We start from the raw sequence: 27,760 nt of genomic DNA on the forward strand, positions 1-27,760 counted from the left end.
ATTCTTTCATAATCACTTCTTGGAGTTTGTCAGAATTAGTGGGTTTTTGTTTGTCCACCCGCCTCTTGAGGATTGACCACAAGTTCTCAATGGGATTAAGATCTGGGGAGTTTCCAGGCCATGGACCCAAAATGTCAACGTTTTGGTCCCCGAGCCACTTAGTTATCACTTTTGCCTTATGGCACGGTGCTCCATTGTGCTGGAAAATGCATTGTTCTTCACCAAACTGTTGTTGGATTGTTGGAAGAAGTTGCTGTTGGAGGGTGTTTTGGTGCCATTCTTTATTCATGGCTGTGTTTTTGGGCAAAATTGTGAGTGAGCCCACTCCCTTGGATGAGAAGCAACCCCACACATGAATGGTCTCAGGATGCTTTACTGTTGGCATGACACAGGACTGATGGTAGCGCTCACCTTTTCTTCTCCGGACAAGCCTTTTTCCAGATGCCCCAAACAATCGGAAAGAGGCTTCATCAGAGAATATGACTTTGCCCCAGTCCTCAGCAGTCCATTCACCATACTTTCTGCAGAAGATCAATCTGTCCCTGATGTTTTTTTTGGAGAGAAGTGGCTTCTTTGCTGGCCTTCTTGACACCAGGCCATCTTCCAAAAGTCTTCGCCTCACTGTGCATGCAGATGCGCTCACACCTGCCTGCTGCCATTCCTGAGCAAGCTCTGCACTGGTGGCACTCCGATCCCGCAGCTGAATCCTCTTTAGGAGACGATCCTGGCGCTTGCTGGACTTTCTTGGACGCCCTGAAGCCTTCTTAACAAGAATTGAACCTCTTTCCTTGAAGTTCTTGATGATCCTATAAATTGTTAAATGAGGTGCAATCTTAGTAGCCACAATATCCTTGCCTGTGAAGCCATTTTTATGCAACGCAATGATGGCTGCACGCGTTTCTTTGCAGGTCACCATGGTTAACAATGGAAGAACAATGATTTCAAGCATCACCCTCCTTTTAACATGTCAAGTCTGCCATTTTAACCCAATCAGCCTGACATAATGATCTCCAGCCTTGTGCTCGTCAACATTCTCACCTGAGTTAACAAGACGATTACTGAAATGATCTCAGCAGGTCCTTTAATGACAGCAATGAAATGCAGTGGAAAGGTTTTTTTGGGATTAAGTTAATTTTCATGGCAAAGAAGGACTATGCAATTCATCTGATCACTCTTCATAACATTCTGGAGTATATGCAAATTGCTATTATAAAAACTTAAGCAGCAACTTTTCCAATTTCCAATATTTATCTAATTCTCAAAACTTTTGGCCACGACTGTATATTCTAACACAGAGGCATTCCCATAGTGATGGGGACGCTTCAAGTTAGAATATACTACGAACTGTGTACATGACTGCCCCCTGCAGCCTGGCAGCACCTGATCTCTAAGGCCTCTTTCAGACGGGCGTTGCGTGAAAATGTGCGGGTGCGTTACGGGAACACCCGCGATTTTTCCGCGCGAGTGCAAAACATTGTAATGCGTTTTGCACTCCCGTGAGAAAAATCACGCATGTTTGGTACCCAAACCCGAACTTCTTCACAGAAGTTCGGGCTTGGGATCGGTGTTCTGTAGATTGTATTATTTTCCCTTATAACATGGTTATAAGGGAAAATAATAGCACTCTGAATACAGAATGCATAGTAAAATAGCGCTGGAGGGGTTAAAAAAATAAATAAAAATTTAACTCACCTTAGTCCACTTGATCGCGCTGCCCGGCATCTCCTTCTGTCTCCTTTGCTGAACAGGACCTGTGGTGACGTCACTCCGGTCATCACATGATCCATCACCATGGTAAAAGATCATGTGATGGATCATGTGATGACTGGAGTGACGTCACCACAGGTCCTGTTCAGCAAAGGAGACAGAAGGAGATGCCGGGCAGCGCGATCAAGTGGACTAAGGTGAGTTAAATTTTATTTATTTTTTTAAACCCCTCCAGCGCTATTTTACTATGCATTCTGTATTCAGAATGATATTATTTTCCCTTATAACCATGTTATAAGGGAAAATAATAATGATCGGGTCTCCATTCCGATCGTCTCCTAGCAACCGTGCGTGAAAATCGCACGCATCCGCACTTGCTTGCGATTTTCACGCAACCCCATTCATTTCTATGGGGCCTGGGTTGCGTGAATATAGAGCATGCTGCGATTTTCACGCAACGCACAAGTGATGCGTGAAAATCACCGCTCATGTGAACAGCCCCATAGAAATTAATGGGTCGGTATTCAGTGCAGGTGCAATGCGTTCAACTCACGCATCGCATCCGCGCGGAATACTCGCCCGTGTGAAAGGGGCCTTACAGGGGGCTGTGATCCGCACAATTAACCCCTTTAGGTGCCGCATCTGAGGGGTTAATTGTGCGTATCATAGCCCCCTGTAAGAGATCAGGTGCTGCCAGGCAGCAGGGGGCAGACCCCCCTCCCTCCCCTGTATTACATTCATTGGTGGCCAGTGCGGCCCCCCCTCCCTCCCTCCCTCCCTCCCTCCCCTGTATTACATTCATTGGTGGCCAGTGCGGCACCTGAGGGGTTAATTGTGCGGACCACAGCCCCCTCTAAGAGATCGGGTGCTGCCAGGCAGCAGGGGGCAGTCATGTACACAGTTCTTAGTATATTCTAACTTGAAGCGTCCCCATCACTATGGGAACGCTTCTGTGTTAGAATATACTGTCGGATCTGAGTTTTCACGATATAACTCAAATCCGATGGTATATTTTAACATAGAGGCGTTCCCATGGTGATGGGGACGCTTCAAGTTAAAATATACCATCAGATTGGAGAAAACTCTGATCCGATGGTATAATAGGGACACCTGACTTTACATTGAAAGTCAATGGGGGACGGATCCGTTTGCAATTGCACCATATTGTGTCAACGTCAAACGGATCTGTCCCCATTGACTTGCATTGTAAGTCAGGACGGATCCGTTTGGCTCCGCACGGCCAGGCGGACACCAAAACGACTTTTTCCTTCATGTCCGTGGATCCTCCAAAAATCAAGGAAAACCACGGAAGAAAAAACGGACACGGATCACGGAACTACGGAACCTGTTTTTGCGGACCGCAAAAAAAAAACGGTCGTGTGCATGAGGCCTATAAGTAATGTTAGGAAGGAATAGGTTATATTGAGAATTTGGCTTGGGAGAGGGGAAGCCCCCGTCCAGGCACATTCTTTGCACAGGGGCCCTCTGCTGTCTGTGTCCGCCCCTGGAGCATGGACAGAAGAGAGAAAGCCCTTTGTAGCCAATATGGCTGGCGGTTGCTTATCTTTTGTGAACAAAAGGAACAGGCAGTCGAAATCCAACATGTCCAAACCTTATCTCCCCCCACATTAGGCTACTTTCACACTGGCGTTTTGGCTTTCCGTTTCTGAGATCCGTTCAGGGCTCTCACAAGCGGTCCAAAACGGATCAGTTTTGCCCTAATGCATTCTGAATGGAAAAGGATCCGCTCAGAATACCTCAGTTTGCCTCCGATCAGTCTCCATTCCGCTCTGGAGGCTGCTTGCAGTGTTTTGGTGTCCGTCTGATGAAACTGAGCCAAACTTGATCCGTCCTGGCACACAATGTAAGTCAATGGGGACGGATCCGTTTTCTATGACACAATCTGGCACAATAGAAAACGGATCCGTCCTCCATTGACTTTTAATGGTTTTCAAGACGGATCCGTCTTGACTATGTTAAAGATAATAAAAACGGATCCGTTCTGAACGGATGCAGACGGCTGTATTATCTGAATGGATCAGTTTTTGCAGATCCATGACGGATCCGCCCAAAACGCGAGTGTGAAAGTAGCCTTAGCCGTCAGGGGAGAATCGGGGAGGCCCCATACACTGTAAATAGTCGGCCAGCTTTATTCTGCAGGGTTTTCTAGCAGAGTTTAAAGAGGTATTCCACAGGATCGGTGGTGGGGGGTCCTACTGCTGGGACCCCACTAATCACAAATATAGAGGCCTCGTACCCCTCAGGGTCCTTCCCCGAAATGAATGAAGCGGCAGGTCAGACATGCTCTCTGCTATTCCTGGAACTGCCATAGAGATTGAGCAGCCGCTCTGTTCTCCGGGGGTACAGGGTCTCCTTTCTCTTGATTGGTGCGGGTCCCAGTGGTAGGACCCCCCCTCCTCCATCTTGTGGATAGGACATAACGTGCTACTACAAGAATACCCCTTTTTAAACCCCCACATTTCCCAGAATGCATTGCATCAGCATAGCTGTACAAGCGCTGCACCAGCAGGGGCTGCAGGGAGGTAGATTTTCAGAGAGGTCTCAGCACAAGGCAGCAAGAAGGTAAGTGGTCTCTACCAAATGACTGCTGACAGCTGCCATGATGGCCGTCCAATCAGGGATCTCAAGTCTCCGGCACGTTCAGGGAGTCTCCCGCGGCTCCCTGACACCCGCATGTGAAACAATATATCCCGGAAAGGTTCACTGATAGCAGAGCAGAGAGAAGAGAAGTGACAGGACAGAGTTTAGATTACAGGCTGAATTAACCCTTTAGGGTCAAATTGGCTTCTCAAGGAGATCTATATGTTAAAGGCATCCCTCCTTCTGTCTCATTCAGTAGCTATAGAACTTATGAGAGAGATGTATTTTTTTAAATACATTTACACATTTAACCCTCCATTTTAATTATATTATTTACCCCAGTGTTAAATTCAGTGGGGTAGATAATTACACACAGGGTTTTAAAGAATAAACTTCCTGACTCCGACCAAGAGCCGACTCAGCGAGTCAGCAAGTGAATGGAAGCATCCGCGCATTGCGCAGCCTAAGCTTTGGTTTACTTGCTTCTTGTCAGCTCAGCGAATGAACCGAAGATTTGATTCATGATTCGGTTCATTTGAATGAACTGATTCATGTGAAAGATCCGAACTTCCCATCTCTAGTTTACTCGCAGTAAACCTTTCCGGCAACCTGTAGCAGTGTCCCCTTCTCGGCGCGTGCGCACAGTGCAAGAAGAAGCCGATGCCAGCAGTCCGCAACGGCGCATCAGGCTGAGCCTGTGCGCATGCGCGGGATCTCAAAGCGGAAGGAGGGGGAGGGAGGGAGAGGCGGCACTGAGGAGTAGAAGGCGGCGCTGGGCACGAACGGCGATGCGTGCGGCCGGGCACCATGCATCCACAGACCTCCCCTGCTTGGGCACCTTAATTCAGTGATTGACAGGTTAGTAAAACCTGTTTTTCCGCAGAATAAAGCCACAAATAGCTTTTATAAGGCCACCTTAGAAATCAGAATGCTACCCTGGACATGAGCAGATGTTTAGCTCACAGGGCTTATAGGTGGTGACAGAATCCCTTTAATCATATACAGAAATAGGATAATTTGGGGCAGGGTAATGAGCCCCGTCCTCCACACCATAGAGCAAAGTGTGCAGATACTGCATATGTCTGGAAAATGTAATAAAAAGTTTGTGAAAGGAAAAAAAAAGAAAACCTCCCTGAAATGAGAAGTGCACCTCCCTGAAATGAGGTTTCTGCAGGTTGGGATGTCTGCATCCTGGTGTCAGTCAGCAGAACCGGAAGTGAAGCAGAAGGTTCGCTTGTTTGTCTGATGTCTTGAGTAACACACATTGCAGCATGGTGGGTGATCAAGTATTAATGATTAACTCCTTCCAGGCCGCTCAGACAGCGCTGAGACATTCACTGCTCCAGAAATGCTGCTCAGATCTCTGCTCCCGGTCTGTATGAGGGGAGTCCGCAGTACTGGGACCCCCAGAGTTATGCACCAGCTGGCCAGCACTACAAAGCCTGCCCTGGATATCTCGGGCATTTACCCTCCGATATCGACCCCCTTCGATGAGCGGGAACAGGTGGACTATGACAAGCTGGAGGAGAACCTGCAAAAGTACTCAAGCATCCCATTCCGAGGTGCGTACGCCAGTGGGGGGGACACATTTCAGTCCAACGGTTTTCTGTTATTTTTTTCCCCTTTTTGAGGTATTTGGATTAGTGTTGAGCGAACTTGTGTTTTAAGTTCAGTGTCTAAAGTTCGGGTCATCGAAGAATCGCGTTATGGATTCTAAATTCCGTTCTGGTCCGTGGAAGCGGAATCCATAACGCGATTCTTCAATAACCCGAACTTTAGACACCGAACTTAAAACACGATTTCGCTCAACACGAATTAGGATATAAACTGAAACATTACACAGATGGATACCCCCAACCACTTTTTCCTCTCAACCCCCCCCCCCCCACATAGGCCCCTTTCACACGAGTGAGTATCAATGGGTCTGTGTACATGTGCGTTGGTTTTCACACATCACTTGTGCTTTGCGTGAAAATCGCAGCATGTTCTGTATTCTGCGTTTTTCACGCAACGCCGGCCCCATAGAAGTGGATGGAGCTGCGTGAAAATCGCAAGCAAGTGCGGATGTGATGCGATTTTCACGGATAGTTGCTAAGAGATGTTGTTTGTAAACATTACGTTTTTTATCACGTGCGTTAAAATCGCATTGCACCCGCGTGAAAAAAACTGGACAACTGAACGCAATCGCAGAAAAAATGAATTAATTTGTTTGCGAAATCGCCCAGTTTTCACTGAACGCATCTGGACCTAATCCGGACACGCTCGTCTGCAAGGGGCCTTATACATGCCCCCTCGGATCGGCTGCCCCGGTATACTTTAGGGCTCATGCACACAAGCGTATTTTCGATCCACATCCGATCTGCATTTTTTACGGATCGGGTACGGACCCATTCATTTCACATTTCAATTGGGCCTCAAAAGATTTGGACATCACACCATGTACTGCCTGGCATCTGTATGTCAGTTCCGCAGCCCCGCAAAAAAAAAAAGATAGAACATGTCCTATTCTTGTCCGTTTTGCGGACAAGGATAGGACCTTTGTATGGGTCCGCAATCCGGAAGGTCCGGTGCAGAACTGAGCCCTCATGGTGCTTTTTGTATGCTTTGCTTGTTTTTTATTTGCTTACAGAGCATTATCCCCTATGGTAGAAGAAAAATCATTAAACACAACACGCATGTTTTTCATTCAAGCTGGACGTATGTCTGCAAAACGCAAAACGCAGACCACAGACCCATTGAAGTCAATGGGTCTGCAAAAAAAAATATGGACGGCACACAGACCGCATCCATATTTAGCAGTTCGGTGGTTTGTGGGCCACAAAACAGACATGGTCGTGTACATGAGCTCTTAATACAATATTCTTGTCCCACGTAGCGCCCGCTAGCTCCAAGATCAGGCGACTTGCTAATCAAATGGCCTGCTCCCTAAAAACTCCTGTCCGTGGCAGTGTTTGGTTCATTCCTATTCAAGTGAACGGAGCTGAGTTGCAATACCTGACGCAGCCAACTGATGGGTGTGGCGCTGTTTCTGGGAGAAAAAACCGCAGGTCCATGTTCCTGAGTGTCTGAGTATCTTCACCTACAGTGACTGATAGTGGGATATGACCCGACCAGACATTCATTATAATAGTATAAAAGCTAATAATAGACCCCTAATAATACCTGCTATCATGTGGATGACTGACTGAACACAGCTAAGGCCCCTCTGCGGTATTAGGTATTGCATAATGGAATTATGCTGACATAGTAGAAAGTAGCAGGGCGGTATTATCACATTATCACTTTGCTTAAGTAGAAATTAGATTAGGGCTCTTGGCCAAATTTCATGTGTGAGTGAGGTTTCTGATGTAGGCTTCTTTTATTAATGACTCTCATAAGAAAGTTGAACAGAATGTAAAAACAAAATGGCTGCTTTCCTCCAAACAAGGCTGGCATACGTATTGTGTCCGTAGTTTTCACAGACCCATAGACTATAATGTGTGTGAGGGATCCGCAATCACAGACGAAATAGGACCCGGACCCACCGTCTGTGGAAAATCACTGGTGTGTGAATACGCAAATTAAAGTCAATGGGTATGGGTGCTGTCTGTGGAGACCACGGACAGCACACACTCGTGATTCACTGACTCGTGAAAGAGGCCTAAGGCCCCTTTCACACGGGCGAGATTTCCGCGCGGGTGCGATGCGTGAGGTGAACGCATTGCACCCGCACTGAATACCGACCCATTCATTTCTATGGGGCTGTGCACATGAGCGGTGATTTTCACGCATCACTTGTACGTTGCGTGAAAATCGCAGCATGCTCTATATTCTGCGTTTTTCACGCAACGCAGGCCCCATAGAAATGAATGGGGTTGCGTGAAAATCGTAAAATAGTATAAAAGCTAATAATAGACACCTAATAATACCTGCTATCATGTGGATGACTGACCGCTAAGGCCCCTCTGCGGTATTAGCGCTGGAGGGGTTAAAAAATATATATATATATTTAACTCCCCTTAATCCACTTGTTCGCGCAGCCGGCATCTCTTCTGTCTTCTTTCTTCAGGACCTGGGTAAAGGACCTGTGGTGACGTCACTGCGTTCATCACATGGTCCATTACATGATCCATCACCATGGTGATGGATCATGTGAATGACCATGTGATGAGCGTAGTGATGTCATCAAAGGTCCTTTACCCAGGTCCTGAAGAAAGAAGACAGAAAAGATGCCGGCTGCGCTAACAAGTGGATTAAGGGGAGTTAAAATATTAGTATTTTTTTTTTAACCCCTCCAGCGCTATTTTACTATGTATTCTGTATTCAGAATGCTATTATTTTCCCTTATAACCATGTTATAAGGGAAAATAATAAAATCTACACAACCTTGAACCCAAACCTGAACTTCTGTGAAGAAGTTCGGGTCTGGGTACCACAGTCGGTTTTTTATCACGCGCGGCAAAACACATTGCACCCGCGCGATAAAAACTGAACGACGGAACGCAATCGCAGTCAAAACTGACTGCAATTGGGTACCTACTCGCGCGGGTTTGCCGCAATGCATCGGGACGCATCCGGACACGCTCATGTGAAAGAGGCCTAAGAGTTTGGAGCCTGTTCCACCAAACAAGTCCTATTAATATGTCACTAATGTCTAGTTACAAAACACTCGCATACATGTAGCTTAGAGAGCTATTAACAGCTTAGGATCTTACTGCGTACAGTTTTATTATTGTGTTCAATGTACATACAGTATACATTACGGTCACCAGCTCCCTCTAGTGGTGACAGACGGAATTTTATCTTAGGATTCTATGTCTTTGTCCGTGTTTTGGTGCTCTGTATCAGGAATCCTGACCTCCCACCACTATAAAGATATTAAGAAATGAATCAGCGCAAATGTTTTTTTTACTTCAAAAGGCACAAGGGTGGACATTCACTTTAATTAAAAGAAAGATGAACGAGGCTGGGGGAAAAACAGAAATACATGTATGGGACATACAGCAACTCTAACCTTTTTGCAAGATTAAAGGTCATTCCGCAGTGTAAAGTGGTCATGTAGACATTGTATAATGTAATAGTCCTGTTTTCTTCTCACAGGCATAGTTGTTCAAGGGTCAAATGGAGAGTATGCTTACCTGAGCAGGGAGGAGAGGCTGGAGATCGTGCACAGGGTCCGTCAGCAGCTCCCTAAGGAGAAGATTCTAATTGCAGGATCAGGATGTGAATGTACGTATCGTATCACCTACAACCTTCATGTAATATGTATCCCACATGTGTTTAACGCCGGCTATAAACTGGAAAAGGGGGATATGATTGTATGCAGCTATGGATATCTATAACCAGTCATCTGTCCCTGGCATTAGCCTATGAGTCTAATAATCCTCTATTGCAAATTTGGTTATTTACCTCCTCCCCTCCCTAAAATTTTGCAGTTTAGCACTAATGCTCAATAGCAGTACCACAGTATCTCCATCACAGTGCCATCCACATTTCCCCCATAACTATACCAGCACTTCTATAATGGTTCCAAATGCCCCATAAAGCAATGTTCACACATTAAGGTGTGTATTCTGCACCTAAATCCTGACAGAATCAACATCCTGCTGGTAAGGAAAGTGAATGGGGTATCACAATGGGGGCTAATCCATGTGCAGGTGCCCAGGCAGGAGTTGTGCCAGAAACCTGAGTGTGGATTTCTACTGTGGATTTCCCAAGGCAAATTTGTCTTGTGTGAGCATACCCTGCTAGTGGCAGCCACTGTACCTCCATAGGATTGCCGCCCATAATACTGCCTACCAGTGCCACCACTAATGTTCCCTGGCAGCGCCATCCCCAAATGCTCCCTGGCAGCGCCATCTCCAAATGCTCCCTGGCAGCGCCAGCCCCCAAATGCTCCCTGGCAGCGCCATCCCCAAATGCTCCCTGGCAGCGCCATCTCCAAATGCTCCCTGGCAGCGCCAGCCCCCAAATGCTCCCTGGCAGCGCCATCCCCAAATGCTCTTTGGCAGCGCCATCCCCCAAATATTCCCTGGCAGCGCCAGCCCCTAAATGCACCCTGGGCAGCGCCGCCCCCCAAATGCTCCCTGGGCAGCGCCGCCCCCCAAATGCTCCCTGGGCAGCGCCGCCCGCAAGCCCTGCCAGGGAGCACCAGCCACAGTCAATCAAGTTGATGGTGAGAATTGTGGTGCAACTTACTGCACAGGTGAGTCAGGTTTGTTCCTTATGGCTACCTACCTTTTTTTATGTCCTGCCCTCTATCATGGTCCTAAAAAGAAAAATGGCATAACTCCATGCAACTGTGTGCATGATTTGCAGGGAATCGTACAGTTCATCTACCTTATCATGGGTGGAGAAGGAATCTACAGTCATGTGATTAATGAGAGTCAAAGTTGTCACCGTGGATCAGAGAATCAACAACATTTCTGACAGCTGCTGAAATAGGAGCTCCCAAAAACAAAATGCAGATTTCCCCTGAGGGTCTTTTATCTGCTTCCCAAACTTTAAAAGCCTTTTTACGAGGCCGAGTGTGAGGACATAATGAAGGGCAATCTATGATATAACAATCCTATCGGAGATCATTTACATGGGAGACGAAAGGATCATTTGTCCCCATACAGTCTGCAGTTTACACAGGGAGATCTGCTGCCAATCTAATTCTCAGCCTGACAGAACGTTAAAATAAATAACTTTATTTAAGTAATTCTATGATAAAATCAGGGGAACCTAGACCCAGGTATCAACCAAGAACAGGCTATAGGGGCACTCGGATAGTGAGAGGTGAGATAAACTTTCCACCTCCCCTCGGGTGCACCCGATAAATTGCACTATAAACTACTGATCTATATAGTAATCCAGTAGCAGTGCCTCACTGCAATCACCCTTCTACTAGTAAGAAAACGCTGCTGATATAAATCACAGCCTTTCCTATTGGAAGGGTGAAAGACAAGAGGGATCACACAAGAGACTGAAAACCAAATAATTAGCGCTCGTGTACATGCGCTCAAAAACCTATCCAGTCTCCTATTGTGGCCCAAGAATTTTACCTCCCTTAACTCGACGCGTTTCTATGTGGGGGTATCGCGCCCCCACATGTTATTGGAAGCTTAATTTGATAAAAAGGGAGAACAATCAGTGCAAGAAGTATGCAGTCCACATCTGATGGCGTGTGGACCGCATGTGCCCGGCCCTAGGATGGCCGTTCTGCTGCCAACAAACACAAGCGAGCGAGCGAGCTTCAATATTTCTTGCCCTGGTGGATACAGTTCATTCATTAAACAGCCAGCTCATAGATTCCAAAGGTCAATATGTCATGTTTCATTTCACCTGTGGGGGCACTGTAGGGAAATTGAACACTTCCTTCCAGGTTCTCCTTCAGATTACAGATGATTGCTGGCGGTCCTGGCAGCAGGGCACCCTGTGATTAGGTTTGTCATAGATCATCTATAAGAGATACCCATTCTGGTTAAAGGAGACCCTTTGTAGGAGACCATATGTAGTTTGACACTGCAATCAAATTCTCTCCATCTTTCTCTTACTTCTTAGACTATGGAATATATTTTGGCAACAAGTAGAGGAAGAATGGGAGTAAGATTGCAGGATCAGACTACACACAGGCTTTGTTTGTAGTCTGTAACCATGGAGACATATAAGGAAATAGTTAACAAAGTCACATTATTGTTGCATTTTTAGGTTCCATGTCTGATTTAAATATGCTGTTTCCTTACCTGTAATTTTACGAGCAATTTATATGTATGTTCTTGTACTATTCCAAGCAACACAGGCCACTATTGAAATGAGCCGTCAGATGGGAGAGGCTGGAGCAGAAGCTGTTCTTGTGGTGACACCGTGCTACTATCGAGGCAGAATGACTAGCTCTGCTCTGGTTCATCATTACACTAAGGTATTCTTGCAGCTAGGATTTAAATCCCCCTATGGCAAAGTCAGGAATGTTAAATATCCGCCATAAGGAGAGTTGTGACTGGATGTTGCATAGGGCAGGTATGTTCCTCTACAGTGCTTGGAAGACCTTATCAAGTCTCTTAATTCTAGGTTGCAGACTCTTCCCCTGCGCCCGTTATCCTCTACAGTGTGCCTGGGCACACGGGGCTGGACCTGCCTGTGGATGCTGTTGTTGCCTTGGCAAAACACCCCAACATCATAGGGATCAAGGATAGTGGAGGAGATGTAAGTCGCTAACTGGATAGAATGTCTATTCCTTTGCATACATGCAAAATTATATGGATGTTCCCATGGGTGGGATTAAAATTTGAACTACAGTTTCCCTACTCTTATAGACTTGAAAATGCAGAATTTCCTGTGGTGTAGCATGGCAAACTAAAAAGGAAATAAAACAATTACAATATTTCAAATATAACCAGAACCAAGCTCAGTACAAACAGTACCAGAACTAAGCTCCATACATATCTGTAGAACTAGGACCAAGCTCAGTACATATAATACTAGAACCTAGCTCAGTTATATGTCTATAGCACAAGGACTCAGCTAAGTACAGAATCACAGTACCAGAACCAAGATTAGTACATATCTACAGCACAAGTGCCAAGCTCATATACTAGTATCTCACAAAAGTGTGTACACCTCTAGTTTATTCTATCTTTTCATTGGACAACACTGAAGATATGACCCTTTGATACAATGTACAGTAGTCAGTGTACAGCTTGTATAACAGTGTAAATTGGACGTGCCCTCAAAATAACGAAACACACGGCCATTAATGTCTAAACCGCTGCAACAAAAGTGAGTACACCCCTAAGTGAGAATGGCCAAATTGTGCCCATTTAGCCATTGTCCCTCCGCGATGTCATGTGACTCGTTAGTGTTATAAGGTCTCAGGTGTGAATGGGGAGCAGGTGTGTTAGATTCGGTGTTATCGCTCTCACACTGGTCACTGGAAGTTCAACATGGCTCCTCATGGAAAAGAACTCTCTTAGGATCTCAAAAAAAGAATTGTAGCTCTACATAAAGATGGCCGAGGCTATAAGAAGATCGTCAACACCCTGAAACTGAGCTGCAGCATGGTGGCCAAGACCATACAGCGGTCCACTCAGAACAGGCCTCGCCATGGTCGACCAAAGAAGTTGAGTGCACGTGCTCAACGTCATATGCAGAAGTTGTATGGCTGCTGCCAGCATTGCTGCAGAGGTAACAGGGGTGGGGGGTCAGCCTGTCAGTGCTCAGACCATACACCACACACTGCATGGTTGTGATCCCAGAAGGAAGCCTCTTCTAAAGATGATGCACAAGAAGGACCGCAAACAGTTTGCTGAAGACAAGAAGACTAAGGACATAAATTACTGGAACCACGTCCTGTGGTCTGATGAGACCAAGATAAACTTATTTGGTTCAGATGGTGTTAAGTGTGTGTGGTGGCAACCAGGTGAGCAGTACAAAGACAATTGTGTCCTTCCTACAGTCAAGCATGGTGGTGGGGGTGTCATGGTTTGGGGCTGCATGACTGCTGCCGGCTGTGAGGAGCTACAGTTCATTGATGGAACCATGATTGCCAACATGTAGTGTGACATACTGAAGCAGAGCATGATCCCCTCCCTAAACTGCGCCGCAGGGCTGTATTCCAACGTGATAACGACCCCAAACAAACCTCCAAGACGACTACTGCCTTGCTAAAGAAACTGAGGGTAAAAGTGCTGGACTGGCCAAGAATGTCTCCTGACTTAAATCCTATTGAACATCTGTGGGGCCTCCTCAAACGGAAGGTGGAGGAGCGCAAGGTCTCTAACATCCACCAGCTCCGTAATGTTTAAATGTCAGTTCTTGTTCCTCTGTCCATGGCATCTAGGATTGCTCCAAACAACATTTCATTGTATTGTACATTGTATTACATTGTATTGTACAGTGACAATAAAGGCATCTTATCTTATGTCGTCATGGAGGATAGAAGAGGATTCCAGTGGAATCTGTGAAGCTCTTGTGACCTCCATGCCCAAGAGAGTTAAGGCAGTGCTGGAAAATAATGGTGGCCACACAAAATATTGACACTGTGGGCACAATTTGGCCATTCTCACTTAGGGGTGTACTCACAAGTTTACACTGTTATACAAGCTGTAGACTGACTACTGTACATTGTATCAAGGTGTCAGATGTTCAGTGTTGTCCCATGAAAAGATAGAATAAAATATTTACGAAAATGTGAGGGGTCGACTCACCATTGAGATACTGTACAAGTGTGTTTCCGGGTTTGTGTGGCCGCACCACAAAAGTTAGGACATGTCCTATTCTTTGCCGCACCTTGCGGATCACGGAGCCATTGATGACAATGGGCCTGCACCGCGCTGCGCGGAGCACATGACCACTGCCGTGTTTCAATAGTTACATTTCTGATCAGATGCAGTTAAGCCTCATGCACACGACTGTATATTGTATCTGTGTCCGATCAGCATTTTTTTGCAGATTGCACAGGGATCCATTCATTTCTGTGTCTGCAAAAAAAAAAATGGACAGCACACAAATGTAATCTGTGTGCGGTCCGCATCCGTGTAACCGTTTAGCAAATTATAGAACATGTCCTGACATACTTTTGAAATACTTTCAAACACATACGGTATTTGCATTACCGTATTTTCAACACAATGAAGTAATTGTTACTCAAATTAAGATGTCCATAGGTTGATACTTAAGAACTATCCACATTCTACAGGTCATATTAGAATAATAAATAAGATAATAATGAGATCAATCAGCAGAATCTAACCTACCTGTTGATGGTTTCCAGTAGCCCCATTTTGTTTTTGTTTTTTTTTACATCTGAGAGAAAGTAGGATAAACCAAAACTGGAAAAAACTTGTATAAGTTATTAATAGTATTTTATATTTCACAAACAGAAGTGGAGGTTCACTTCAAAAACAGCAGATCTAGGCTACCTGCACACCTTGCATATTTTAATGCAAAACTTCTGCATGAAATCCGCACCAAAAACGCATAAAAACAAACAATATCTGTACATAAATCCCCACTATGCAGTTTTGGTGTGTGTTTTTTTTTTTTTTGTGTGCGAATTCGCACAAACAATTGACATGCTGCACATTTTAAAATTCACATGGCAGGTGAATTTCCGCAAGTAAAAAATACGCAAAATCTGTTCTGAAAAATCACACATAATCCGCATTGTATGCAGTTACCCGTAGGCTTTGTTCACACTGATGTTTGAGGCCTCTGTCGACAGATTGGACAGGAGGTAGTATCCTTGAAGGATATGGCCTTGTTATAAATGGAAGCTACAGTGCAAGTGTGAACATAGCCTAAAGCTCCCCTTTTAAAGGTCAGCATTTCAATAATGACTATGTGCTTGGACATCACCAAACCCCCGAACTGGGGTTCGTTGAGAAATTACTATGTGGCCCCTGTATCTATTCAGGGTAAGTGAGGGTCCACTTTTAGTTATTTGTGAAATGACCCAAAAACAGGATAAACCCAGCAGAATCTCAAAGGATGCCTTAAGGTCCTTTTTAAAAAGAAAGGGGGTCATCTGATGCTTGACCTCATGGGCCTCCAAGACCTGTAATATTAATTCTGGGTCCACAGGAGGTTCATTTTCTTCACAAGTCTGGCCCCATCATAAACCAGAAGCTATGTCTGTTCATATAGATCAAGCAGATTTGCGGTGACTTTTATGTATCTAAATGTAGATGGGGAAGGTGATGATGTCATCAATTTATTCTAAGCAATTACATCATCATTTTTCTATTTATGCTTCAGATCACACGTATGGGACTAATAATACACAAAACCCAGCACCTGGACTTCCAGGTGCTATCTGGATCTGCAAGCTTCCTCCTGGCAGGATACGCAGTTGGTAAGTATAATCGGAGAACTTCTTGCAACCCCCCCTCCCATGCAACCACTATTCCTGCAGCTAGTCAAGATTGCTCGCTCCGTCTGTTTCCTATACGTATATACGGTACATGTCATGTCACTGTATATACTGTCATTGTATAATACTGTTAAGGGGGCCCTGAGACTAAATCTTTTAGTCCTCCTCCTCCTCGGTATGCCCCTTCTGAGTTTGGGCTCCAAAGCAGACGCTTCTCCTGCTTCCCTTAGGCTCAGTTCACACCTGAGCGTTCTGAAAGGAGCGCTCTGTATGCGCGATTGTACGGGCGTTTACAAACGCGCATACAGAGACAAGTGTGCACACAGTGTCGCGCGTTCCCGAAAGTCTATGTACGGGAACGCGCGACAAGCGCCCAAAAAAACGCTCCTGTACTTGTGTGAGCGTCGGGCGTTTTACAGCGCGATCGTACGCGCTGTAAAACGCCCAGGTGAGAACCATATCCATAGGGAAGCATTGGTTTCTCCTTGTTGAGCGTTTTACAGCGCGTAGGAACGCGCTGTAAAACGCTCAGGTGTGAACTGAGCCTTATAGCTAACCTGCTGCTCTCCTGTCTTTAGGTGTAACAGTCGCACAGCCGTTGATGAATTAGGCATATTTTTTTTTAGTCTGACCACTGTTGGTTCTTTTTCACTACGACAGGTTCATATTCACTTAGACTGGCCTAATTTATTTGTGCATGAAAAATAGTCGCATCTGTGCGGAGACAAGTCGCATGTCTCCCTGAAAGTGCAACTTTTAATGCAAAAAAAATTCTGACTTTACCACTCAGAACTGTCCAATAAAAATAAACCAGCCCTGGAGGGGAGTAAAAATTAGACTGTTTTTGCACCTAATTCATGCATAAAAAAGCACACATAAATAAATAGATCGAAAAACGTCACAAAAAATAGACAACTTGTGAATTAGTGTAAAACTTCAAAATAGTCAAACAAGACGCAAAAGCCTCCACAACTCTCTGGTTTGAGAGCTGCATTATACAAGCAGACAAAGAATGCGAGTTTGTGAGCTTTCACGTGTTTGATTTCAAGCGTGTGTTTGTATTAAATGTGTGACTTTAGATTACGTGAGGGAGTATCTGTGAGAGCTAAATTATTTGTGTACATTGCTGAGTGGCTGTGCCTGACCTTATTGTACTCTATACCAAGTCAGAGCAGTGTAGTCTAGTTTATACACTGTGACTTGCTTTTGCTGCCAGGTTTATTGCATAGCAGCTGAGAGTATACTGTGATTACTTTTCTATTTTTCTCTACCTTCTCCGGGGTGTTGCACAGGTGAGTAATTAGGGTGTGGCTATATAATTAGGAGAAGTTAAATAGCCAGTCTTGAGGGCAGCTCAGTCCTTTGAATCCAGAGGAAAAAAGGGAGTCTAGTTTGAAAGCAGCACTTATACAAGCAGACAAATGGAGTTTGTGAGCGCTGGCGTGCTTGATTTCCAGTGTGTGTTTGTATTAAGTGTGTGACTTTAGATTACGTGACTTTAGGAGGGGACTACAGTAAGTTAGATTCTTATCACTGCACTATATTGTATTTTTTCTCTTTTCCTGCGTGATCCCCATTTAGTATGTTTTCCATTATTGACAGCGCAGTCCGGTGCACATCTTGTCTGATGTATGCAGTCCTGGAACAGCCGTTTGAGGGTGCATATCTTTGTTCTAAATGTGAGCAAATTCCCCGTTTGGAATCACACATCGTCTATCTAATCGGCGAGTTTCAACACTGAGAAGCGTTGACAATTTGGAAAAGAGTTTGCTGCTCACTGAGCAAGCACTCTATGGGGTAGATGTGGGGGAGGGTGGTAGCGAGGAGGCTGAGGAAAGTGAGTTGGATAGCTGGGTAACAGTTAAAAAGCGGGGTAGAGGGAAGAGTGCCAGGGAGGCTAGCCCTGATCTGACACACCCCAACAAGTTTGCCAGCTTGGCAGATGAGGGGGATGTCAGTTCAGGGAGAGCACTGCTGCAGCCGGGCCCTTCCTCTGCCAGTCAGGGGAATGTCAGCTCCAGTAAGCAGATTGGGTCACTGTCACTAGTGGAGTACCTCAGGGGTCAGTATTGGGCCCTATTGTCTTCAATATATTTATTAATGATCTTGTAGAAGGCTTGCATAGTAAAATATTAATTTTCGCAGATGACACTAAACTGTGTAAAGTAATTTACACTGATGAGGACAGTATACTACTACAGAGGGATCTGGATAGATTGGAGGCTTGGGCAGATAAGTGGCAGATCAGGTTTAACACTGACAAATGTAAAGTTATGCACATGGGAAGGAATAATGCAAGTCACCCGTACATACTAAACGGTAAAACACTCGGTAACACTGGCATGGAAAAGGACCTAGGAATTTTAGTGAACAGCAAACTAAGCTGTAGAAACCAGTGTCAGGCAGCTGCTGCCAAGGCCAATAAGATAATGGGTTGCATCAAAAGGGGCATAGATGCCCGTGATGAGAACATGTGACGAGGGGCATCCTCTGCGTCTGGAGGAAAGAAGGTCTGTACACAAAAATGGAAGAGGATTCTTTACGGTAAGAGCAGTGAAAATATGGAACTCTCTGCCTGAGGAGGTGGTGATGGTGAGTTGACTAAGGCCCCTTTCACATGGGCGAGTTTTCCACGCGGGTTGAACGCATTGCACCCACACTGAATCCGGACCCATTAATTTCTATGGGGCCGTGCACATTAGCGGTGATTTTCAGCGGTGAAAATTGCAGCAAGCTCTATTTTGTGCGTTTTTCACGCAACGCAGGCCCCATCGAAGTGAATGGGGCTGCGTGAAAATCGCAAGCATCCGCAAGCAAGTGCGGATGCGGTGCGATTTTCACGCACAGTTGCTAGGAGACGATCGGGATGGGGACCCGATCATTATTATTTTCCCTTATAACATGGTTATAAGGGAAAATAATAGCATTCTGAATACAGAATGTTAAGTAAAATAGGGCTGGAGGGGTTAAAAAAAAAAATTATAATAATTTAACTCACCTTAATCCACTTGTTCGCACAGCCCCGGATCCGTTCCCATTGACTTAGGCCTCATGCACACGACCGTATTTATTGTGTGGTACGGAAAAAATATGGATGACATCCGTGTGCATTCCGTATTTTGCGGAACGGAACAGCCGGCCCTAAATAGAACAGTACTATCCTTATTCGGACAATAGTAGGACATGTTCTATTTTTTTGCAGAACAGAAATACGGACATACGGAAACGGAATGCACACGGAGTAACTTCAGTTTTTTTTTTTGCGGACCCATTGAAATGAATGGTTCCATATACGGTGCGCAAAAAAAAACGGAACGGACACGGAAAGAAAATACGTTCGTGTGCATGAGGCCATACATTGTGTGTCAGGACGGATCCATCTTGCTCCGCACCACATCACGGACAGAAAAACGCTGCTTGCAATGGAACGGAAGGCATTCTGGTGCACTCCGTTTCGTTCAGTTCAGTTTTGTCCCCATTGACAATGAATGGGGACAAAACTGAAGTGTTTTCTTCCGCTATTGAAAACGCTAATGTGAAAGTAGCCTACCAGGCCGAACTGGATGGACAGATGTCTTTTTTCGTCCTTATAAACTATGTTACTATGTAACAGACACAATTTCAGTAGTAAATGCGGCTAATAAAGTTAGACTGGCTAAAACAGAATTTATTCTACTAAAAACGGACGCAAACACTATAGTAAATGTGCCCCGGTGACTTGTCCATTCCTGGGTGGTGTTAGTGAGGAGGGGGCTGATTGTGGTTGGAAGCTGCACGAAGTTCAGGCGTCAGCATCTCACTGGTGTAGTCCAGGGGACATGCAGTTTCTTCAGAAATTAGTGCGGAATAAAAAGTTGCAGATTATAAAAGTTCTTCATAGAATCTGCAATCGCAAGTACAAACAGCGTCTTCTTCTGGGAGTAACACGCCGTGCATCACCTGGCTCCCAATCTGCAGCCAGATCAGACAGATGGTGATTTTCTCACTTTTTTTTTTTTTGTAGCAGCTCAATGTTATGAAAACTTTTAACAGCTTTTTCTTTCATTTACAGACAGTTGTTGACTGAGGGTCACGTAGGGTTGATGTTCCCAGTCCTGATAACTCTCTTGATGTAGAAAGCTGAGGGTCCTTGCAAAAACAGCATTTTGGCCCCTTCCTTCCTCCAGGAAACATACAACTTTAACCCCTTCAAGACCCTGCCATATTTCACCTTAAGGACCAGGCCATTTTTTGCAAATCTCACCAGTGTCACTTTATGTGGTGATAACTTTAAAACGCTTTTACTTATCCAGGCCATTCTGAGATTGTTTTCTAGTCACATATTGTACTTCATGACAGTGGTAAAATTGAGTAAAAAAATTTATCATTTTTATTTATAAAAAAAATACCAAATTTAGCAAAAATGTGGAAAAACTAGCAAATTTCCAAGTTTCAATTTCTCTACTTTTATAATAGATAGTAATACCTCCAAAAATAGTTATTACTTTACATATGTCTACTTCATGTTTGGATCATTTTGTGAATGCCAATTTATTTTTTGGGGACGTGAGAAGGCTTAGAAGTTTAGAAGCAAATCTTGAACTTTTTCAGAAAATTTCCAAAACCCACTTTTTAACTCCTTCACGCAACATCACGTGCATGTACGTGATCGGGTTTCACTGTCAGCGCAGGGAGCGAAGCGCTGAAGCTTCAGTGAAGCCGGCATGCTGGGGTTGCTAGGCAACCAGAGAAGCCGGCAGGAGCTGTATTGTAGCTCTGACCCGCCCGCGATCGCTGTGATTGGTCCATTACTGCAGAGGGACAAATCGCAGCGCATCGGGGCAGGTAAGGGGGGGTTAGGGAGGGACTATGTGCTTCTCTCTCTGATCGCCCCAATTCCTGTCAGGGAAGCGATCAGAGAAGGAGAAAGTGTGAAAATATTCCCGACCTATGACGAGTATACTCGTCATGGCGCACTGCTACTTAGCGCGCCATGATGAGTATACACGTCATGGCATAAACTGTCACCATGTCTGCAGACATGGTGACAGCGCTGAGATCCCGGCTGTCATACACAGCCGGGCACCTTAGGTCAATGCCGAGCGGGGTCCTGTGACCCCCCCATGTCGGCGATCGCTGCAAACCGCAGGTCAATTCAGACCTGCGGTTTGTAGCGCTTTCTGCGGTTACTGATCCCCGCGGTCCCTGACCGCGGGGATCAGAAACTTTAGTATGCCCAAAGTAAAGATTTCACCCCCCCTGCACCCCTGAATGATGTTATGTGGGCGGGTGGTGCAGGGGGGGTGTCGCAGGCAGTGCGGAGGTGCGGTAAGGTGCGGGAGGCGGGCGGTGCGGCAGGCGGGATCGCGATCCCCCGCCCGCCTCCCCTTCAATGATCGTTGGTGTCTAGTGGGGATACCAGGGTGCCAGCACATTGCTGGCACCCTGGTATAAACGGCTGACATCTGCGATGCGATGTCAGCCGTTTAACCCTTTCCATACAGCGGTCCGTACGGACCGCTGTATGGAAAAGGTTAACAGCGCAGGGAGCTCCCTCCCTCTCCCATCGGGGGGCTGCTGTGCCTTTGCAGCCCCCCGATGGGAGAGGGAGAGAGCCCCCAGAGAGCCCCCCTCAGCCCTGTACTTACCCTTCCCCGTCTGCGCAGTTCTGACCAGTACTGAGCAGACGGGGAAGGTTCCCATGGCAACAGGACGCCTCTCAGGCGTCCTGCTGTCCATGGTGCTGAACAGATCTATGCTAAAAGGCATAGATCTGTTCAGACAAGTGTAAAATACAGTACAGAACAATATATATTGTTCTGTACTGTATTATACAGACATCAGACCCACTGGATCTTCAAGAACCAAGTGGGTCTGGGTCAAATAAAAAGTAAAAAAAAGTGAAAAAAGTAAAGTTTCAAAAAAACACATTTATCACTGAATAAAAATAAAAAAAATAAAATACACTACACATATTAGATATCGCCGCGTCCGTAACGACCTGATCTATAAAACGGTCATGTTACTTTCCCCGCACGGTGAACGCCATAAAAATAAAAAAATAAAAACTATGAGGAAATTGAAATTTTGCCCACCTTACTTCCCATAAAAGGTAATAAAAGTGATCAAAAAAGTCGCATGTACGCCAAAAAAGGACCAATCAAACCGTCACCTCATCCCGCAAAAAATGAGCCCTTACATGAGACAATGGCCCAAAAAATAAAAAAAACTATGGGTCTCAGACTATGGAGATACTAAAACATGATTTTTTTTTGTTTCAAAAATATTATTGTGTAAAACCCTGATAAATTATAAAAAGGTAGACATATTAGGTATTGCCATGTCCGTAAGAACCTGATCTATAAAAATACCACATGACCTAACCCCTCAGGTGAACACTGTAAAAAAAATGAAATAAAAACGGTGTCAAAAAAGCTATTTTTTTGTTACCTTACATCACAAAAAGTGTAATAGCAAGCGATCAAAAAGTCATGTGCACCCCAAAATAGTACCAATCTAACCGTCATCTCATCCCGCAAAAATGATACCCAACCTGAGACAATCGCCAAAAAACTGAAAAAACTATGGCTCTCAGACTATGGAGACACTAAAACATGTTTTTTTTTTGTGTCAAAAATGATATTATTGTGTAAAACCTAAATAAATAAAAAAGTATACATATTAGGTATCGTCACGTCCGTAAGAACCTGCTCTATAAAAATAGCACATGATCTAACCTGTCAGATGAACGTTGTAAATAATAAAAAATAAAAACAGTGCCAAAACAGCAATTTTTTGGCAAATTTTCCATTTTAATTCATTTTTTCCCATAACAAAGCAAGGGTTAACAGCCAAACAAAACTCAATATTTATTGCCCTGATTCTTTAGTTTATAGAAATGCCCCATATGTGGTCGTAAACTGCTGTATGGCCACACGGCAGGGCGCAGAAGGAAAGGAGCGCCATATGGTTTTTGGAAGGCAGTTTTTGCTGGACTGGTTTTTTGACACCATGTCCCATTTGAAGCCCCCCCGATGCACCCCTAGAGTATAAACTCCAAAAAATGACCCCATTTTGGAAACTACACCCCTCAAGGTATTCAAAACTGATTTTACAAACTTTGTTAACCCTTTAAGTGTTCCACAAGAGTTAATGGCAAATGGAGATGAAATTTCTGAATTTCTATTTTTTATTACTTTGCCTCACAAAAAAGTGTAATATAGAGCAACCAAAAATCATATGTACCCTAAAATAGTACCAACAAAACTGCCACCTTATCCCATAGTTTCCAAAATGGGGCCACTTTTTTGGAGTTTCTAACCTAGGGGTGCATCAGGGGGCTTTAAATGGGACATGGTGTCTAAAAACAATCCAGCAAAATCTGCCTTCCAGAAACCATATGGTGTTCCTTTCCTTCTGCGCCCTGCCGTGTGGCCATACAGCAGTTTACGACCACATATGGGGTGTTTCTGTAAACTACAGAATCAGGGCCATAAATAAAGAGTTTTGTTTGGCTGTTAACCCTTGCTTTGTTACTGGAAAAAAAATATTAAAATGGAAAATCTGCCGAAAAAGTGAAATTTTGAAATTTAATCTCTATTTTCCATTTATTCTTGTGGAACACCTAAAGGGTTAACAACGTTTGTAAAATCAGTTTTGAATACCTTGAGGGGTGTAGTTTCTTAGATGGCGTCACTTTTATGGAGTTTCTACTCTAGGGGTGCATCAGGGGGGCTTCAAATGGGACATGGTGTAAAAAAAAAACAGTCCAGCAAAACCTGCCTTCCAAAAACCGTATGGCATTCCTTTCCTTCTGCGCCCTGCCGTGTGCCCGTACAGCGGTTTACGACCACATATGGGGTGCTTCTGAAAACTACAGAATCAGGGCCATAAATAATGAGTTTTGTTTGGCTGTTAACCCTTGCTTTGTAACTGGAAAAAAAATATTAAAATGGAAAATCTGCCAAAAATGTGAAATTTTGAAATTGTGTCTCTATTTTCCATTAAATCTTGTGCAACACCTAAAGGGTTAACAAAGTTTGTAAAATCAGTTTTGAATACCTTGAGGGGTGTAGTTTCTTAGATGGGGTCACTTTTAGGGAGTTTCTACTCTAGGGGTGCATCAGGGGGCTTCAAATGGGACATGGTGTAAATAAACCAGTCCATAAAAATCAGCCTTCCAAAAACCAAACGGCGCACCTTTCACTCTACGCCCCGCTGTGTGGCCGTACAGTAGTTTACGGCCACATATTGGGTGTTTCTGTAAACGGCAGAGTCAGGGCAATAAAGATACAGTCTTGTTTGGCTGTTAACCCTTGCTTTGTTAGTGGAAAAAATGGGTTAAAATGAAAAATTAGACAAAAAAATGAAATTCTCAAATTTCCTCCCCATTTGCCAATAACTCTTGTGCAACACCTAAAGGGTTAACAATGTATGCAAAATCAGTTTTGAATACCTTGAGGGGTGTAGTTTCTTAGATGGGGTCATTTTTGGGTGGTTTCTATTATGTAAGCCTTGCAAAGTGACTTCAGACCTGAACTGGTCCCTAAAAATTGAGTTTTTGTAAATTTCTGAAAAATTTCAAGATTTGCTTCTAAACTTCTAAGCCTTATAACATCCCCAAAAAATAAAATATTATTCCCAAAACAATTCAAGCATGAAGTAGACATATGGGGAATGTAAACTCATCACAATTTTTTGGGGTATTACTATGTATTACAGAAGTAGAGAAACTGAAACTTTGAAATTTGGAAATTTTTCCAAATTTTTGGTAAATTAGGTATTTTTTTGTGCAAAAAAAATAATTTTTTTGACTTCATTTTACCAGTGTCATGAAGTACAATATGTGACGAAAAAACAATCTCAGAATGGCCTGGATAAGTCAAAGCGTTTTAAAGTTATTAGCACTTAAAGTGACACTGGTCAGATTTCCAAAAAATGGCCTGGTCCTTAAAGGGACACTGACAGGCCAAAACAGCATATATAGTTAGATATATCTCATTACAGGTCTTATACAGTCTTTTAAAAGCATATAAGTATCCCCCCTGTCCACCTTATAAAGAGCGAAATATAAAGTTTTATAACCTGCTTCTCCTGTCAGCAATCTGCCCAAGGGGCGGCGTTTCATGTGAAAATGCGCCCAGCCAGCCTTCTCAACTGCCGTTCTTAAGCCCCACCCAGCTCATCATTATTCACTTCGCTGGGCGGCGGCTAGAACTCTCCCCAGTCCCGATCCTGCGCCTGCGCAATTCAATCCTCCGGGCATCGTTCATGCCCAATCTTCTGCGCCTGCGCCGGGCCGTGCTGTTAGATCGCGCCTGCGTACACACACCAGCCTGCGTCTTCGAGGCGCAGGCTGGTGTGTGTACGCAGGCGCGATCTAACGGCACGGCGGGGCGCAGGCGCAGAAGATTGGGCATAAGACCTGTAATGAGATATATCTAACTATATATGCTGTTTTGGCCTGTCAGTGTCCCTTTAAGGTGAAAATGAGCCCGGTCCTGAAGGGGTTAAGGACCAGTTCAGGTCTGAAGTCACTTTGTGAGGCTTACATAATAGAAACCACCCAAAAATGACCCCATTTTAGAAACGACACCCTCAAGGTATTCAAAACTGATTTTACAAACTTTGTTAACCCTTTTAGGTGTTCCACAAGAATTCGTGGAAAATGGAGATTACATTTCAGAATGTCACTTTTTTGGCAGATTTTCTATTTTATTCTAATTTTTCCAGTTACAAAGCAAGGGTTAACAGCCAAACAAAACTCAATATTTATGGCCCTGATTCTGTAGTTTACAGAAACACCCCATATGTGGTCGTAAACTGCTGTACGGGCACACGGCATTGTGCCGAAGGAAAGGAACGCCATATGGTTTTTGGAAGGCAGATTTCACTGGGATAATTTTAAGTTGTCATGTCCCATTTGAAGACTCCCTGATGCACCCCTAGAGTAGAAACTCCAAAAAAGTGACCCCACTTTGGAAACTACGGGATAAGGTGGCAGTTTTTTTGGTACTATTTTAGGGTACATATGATTTTTGGTTGCTCTATTTTACACTTTTTGTGAGGCAAGGTAACAAAAAATAGCTGTTTTGGCACAGTTTTTATTTTTTGGCATTTACTACGTTCATCTGACAGATTAGATCATGTGGTATTTTTATAGAGCAGATTGTTACAGACGCGACAATACCAAATATGACTACTGTTTTGGTTGTTTGTTTTTAGTTTTACATGATAAAGCATTTTTGAAAAAAAAAAAAGATTTTTTTTTAGTGTCTCCACATTCTGAAAGCTGTATTTTATTTTAGTTTTTTAGTTTTTTTTGGGGAGACTGTCTTGTGTAGGGGTTCATTTTTTTCCGGTATAAGATGACGGTTTCATTGGTACTATTTTAGAGTGCATATGACTTTTTGATCGCTTGCTATTACACTTTTTTGTGATGTATGGTGACAAAAAATTGCTTTTTTGACATCGTTTTTATATTATTATTTTTTTTACAGTGTTTACCTGAGGGTTTAGTTCATGTGTTATTTTTATAGAGCAGGTTCTTACGGACGTGGCGATACCTAATACGTCTACCTTTTTTTTATTTATGTAAGTTTTAGACAATGATATCATTTTTGAAACTAAAAAATAATAATTGTTTGTGTCTCCATAGTCAGAGCCATTGTTTTTTATTTTTTGGGCGATTGTCTTAGGTAGGGGCTCATTTTTTGTGGGATGAGGTGACGGTTAGATTGGTACTATTTTGGGGGGCATATGCCTTTTCCCCCCGCTTGGTGTTGCACTTTTAGTGATGTAAGTGGACAAAAAAGTGTTTTTTTTTAGCACAGTTTTTATTTACATTTTTTGACGGTGTTCACCTGAGGGGTTAGGCCATGTGATATTTTTATAGAGCCAGTCGTGGCAATACTTAATATGTATACTTTTTTTCCCTGTTTTACAAAAAAAAATTGCTTTATTTTGGGAAAAGGACTCTCTTTTTTTTTTTTTTTTTTTACATGAAACATTAATTTTTTTTTGCAAAACTTTATTTTTTAACTTTTCTTTTTCACTTTATTTTTTGTCCCACTCTGGGACTTCAACTTTTGGGAGTCTGATCCCCTTTACAATACTTCTCTATTGTGATGCATTGGCTGTAAGTGTATTACAGACTGTAATACACTTACAGCCTGCTTGCCTGTGAGATCCAGGGGGCTGGATCTCACAGGCTCTCCCAGAAGGCAGCCACGATGCCTAAGTAATGCATCGGGCTGCCTTCCATGCCATCGGGTCCCTGTCACAGCAGCGCGGGGACCCGATCCCCGCATGGACAGCGCACGTGCCGAGGTCAGTGCGGACCGCGGCACATCAAGGGTTAATGCGCTGGCATCAGTGTTTTCACCGATGCCGGCGCATGCAGCAGAGGTCCGGCTATCAGTGACTGCCGGACCCCTGCTGCGGATCGGGCGGGCGCAGATCCTGCACCCACCCGATTACCGCACCGTACATGTACGGCACGGTTTAAAGTGGTTCTCCGATGGGGGTCTGACAAAATGGACCACTCTGATCAGCTGTTTGAGGAGGTCGTGGTGCTCCTGTGTTAGTGCAGCAGCCTCCTCACAGCTTTCCTTAGGCCAGTGACGACACGTTCATTGCTCACAT

The 27,760-nt window shown here is 44.3% G+C and overlaps 1 protein-coding gene across 2 annotated transcripts in view; it reads left to right on the top strand.

Moving 5' to 3' along the window:
• The first annotated feature begins 4,214 nt into the window (after positions 1 to 4,214).
• The window catches only part of HOGA1 (4-hydroxy-2-oxoglutarate aldolase 1), a 43,385-nt gene continuing 19,839 nt past the window's right edge, over positions 4,215 to 27,760 (top strand). The window contains exons 1-6 of one of the 2 annotated variants that reach the window (XM_040436835.1): positions 4,215 to 4,290; positions 5,619 to 5,870; positions 9,388 to 9,516; positions 12,063 to 12,190; positions 12,340 to 12,474; positions 16,024 to 16,120. In XM_040436835.1, coding sequence (XP_040292769.1) covers positions 5,657 to 5,870; positions 9,388 to 9,516; positions 12,063 to 12,190; positions 12,340 to 12,474; positions 16,024 to 16,120 — 703 coding nt within the window. In that variant the 5' untranslated portion in view covers positions 4,215 to 4,290; positions 5,619 to 5,656. Of the gene's footprint in view, positions 4,291 to 5,496; positions 5,537 to 5,618; positions 5,871 to 9,387; positions 9,517 to 12,062; positions 12,191 to 12,339; positions 12,475 to 16,023; positions 16,121 to 27,760 lie in introns of those variants that run through there. The other variant, XM_040436836.1, reaches the window with a different exon arrangement.

The sequence above is a fragment of the Bufo bufo genome, chromosome 6 (assembly GCF_905171765.1).
Source record: "Bufo bufo chromosome 6, aBufBuf1.1, whole genome shotgun sequence".
Taxonomy (NCBI): domain Eukaryota; kingdom Metazoa; phylum Chordata; class Amphibia; order Anura; family Bufonidae; genus Bufo; species Bufo bufo.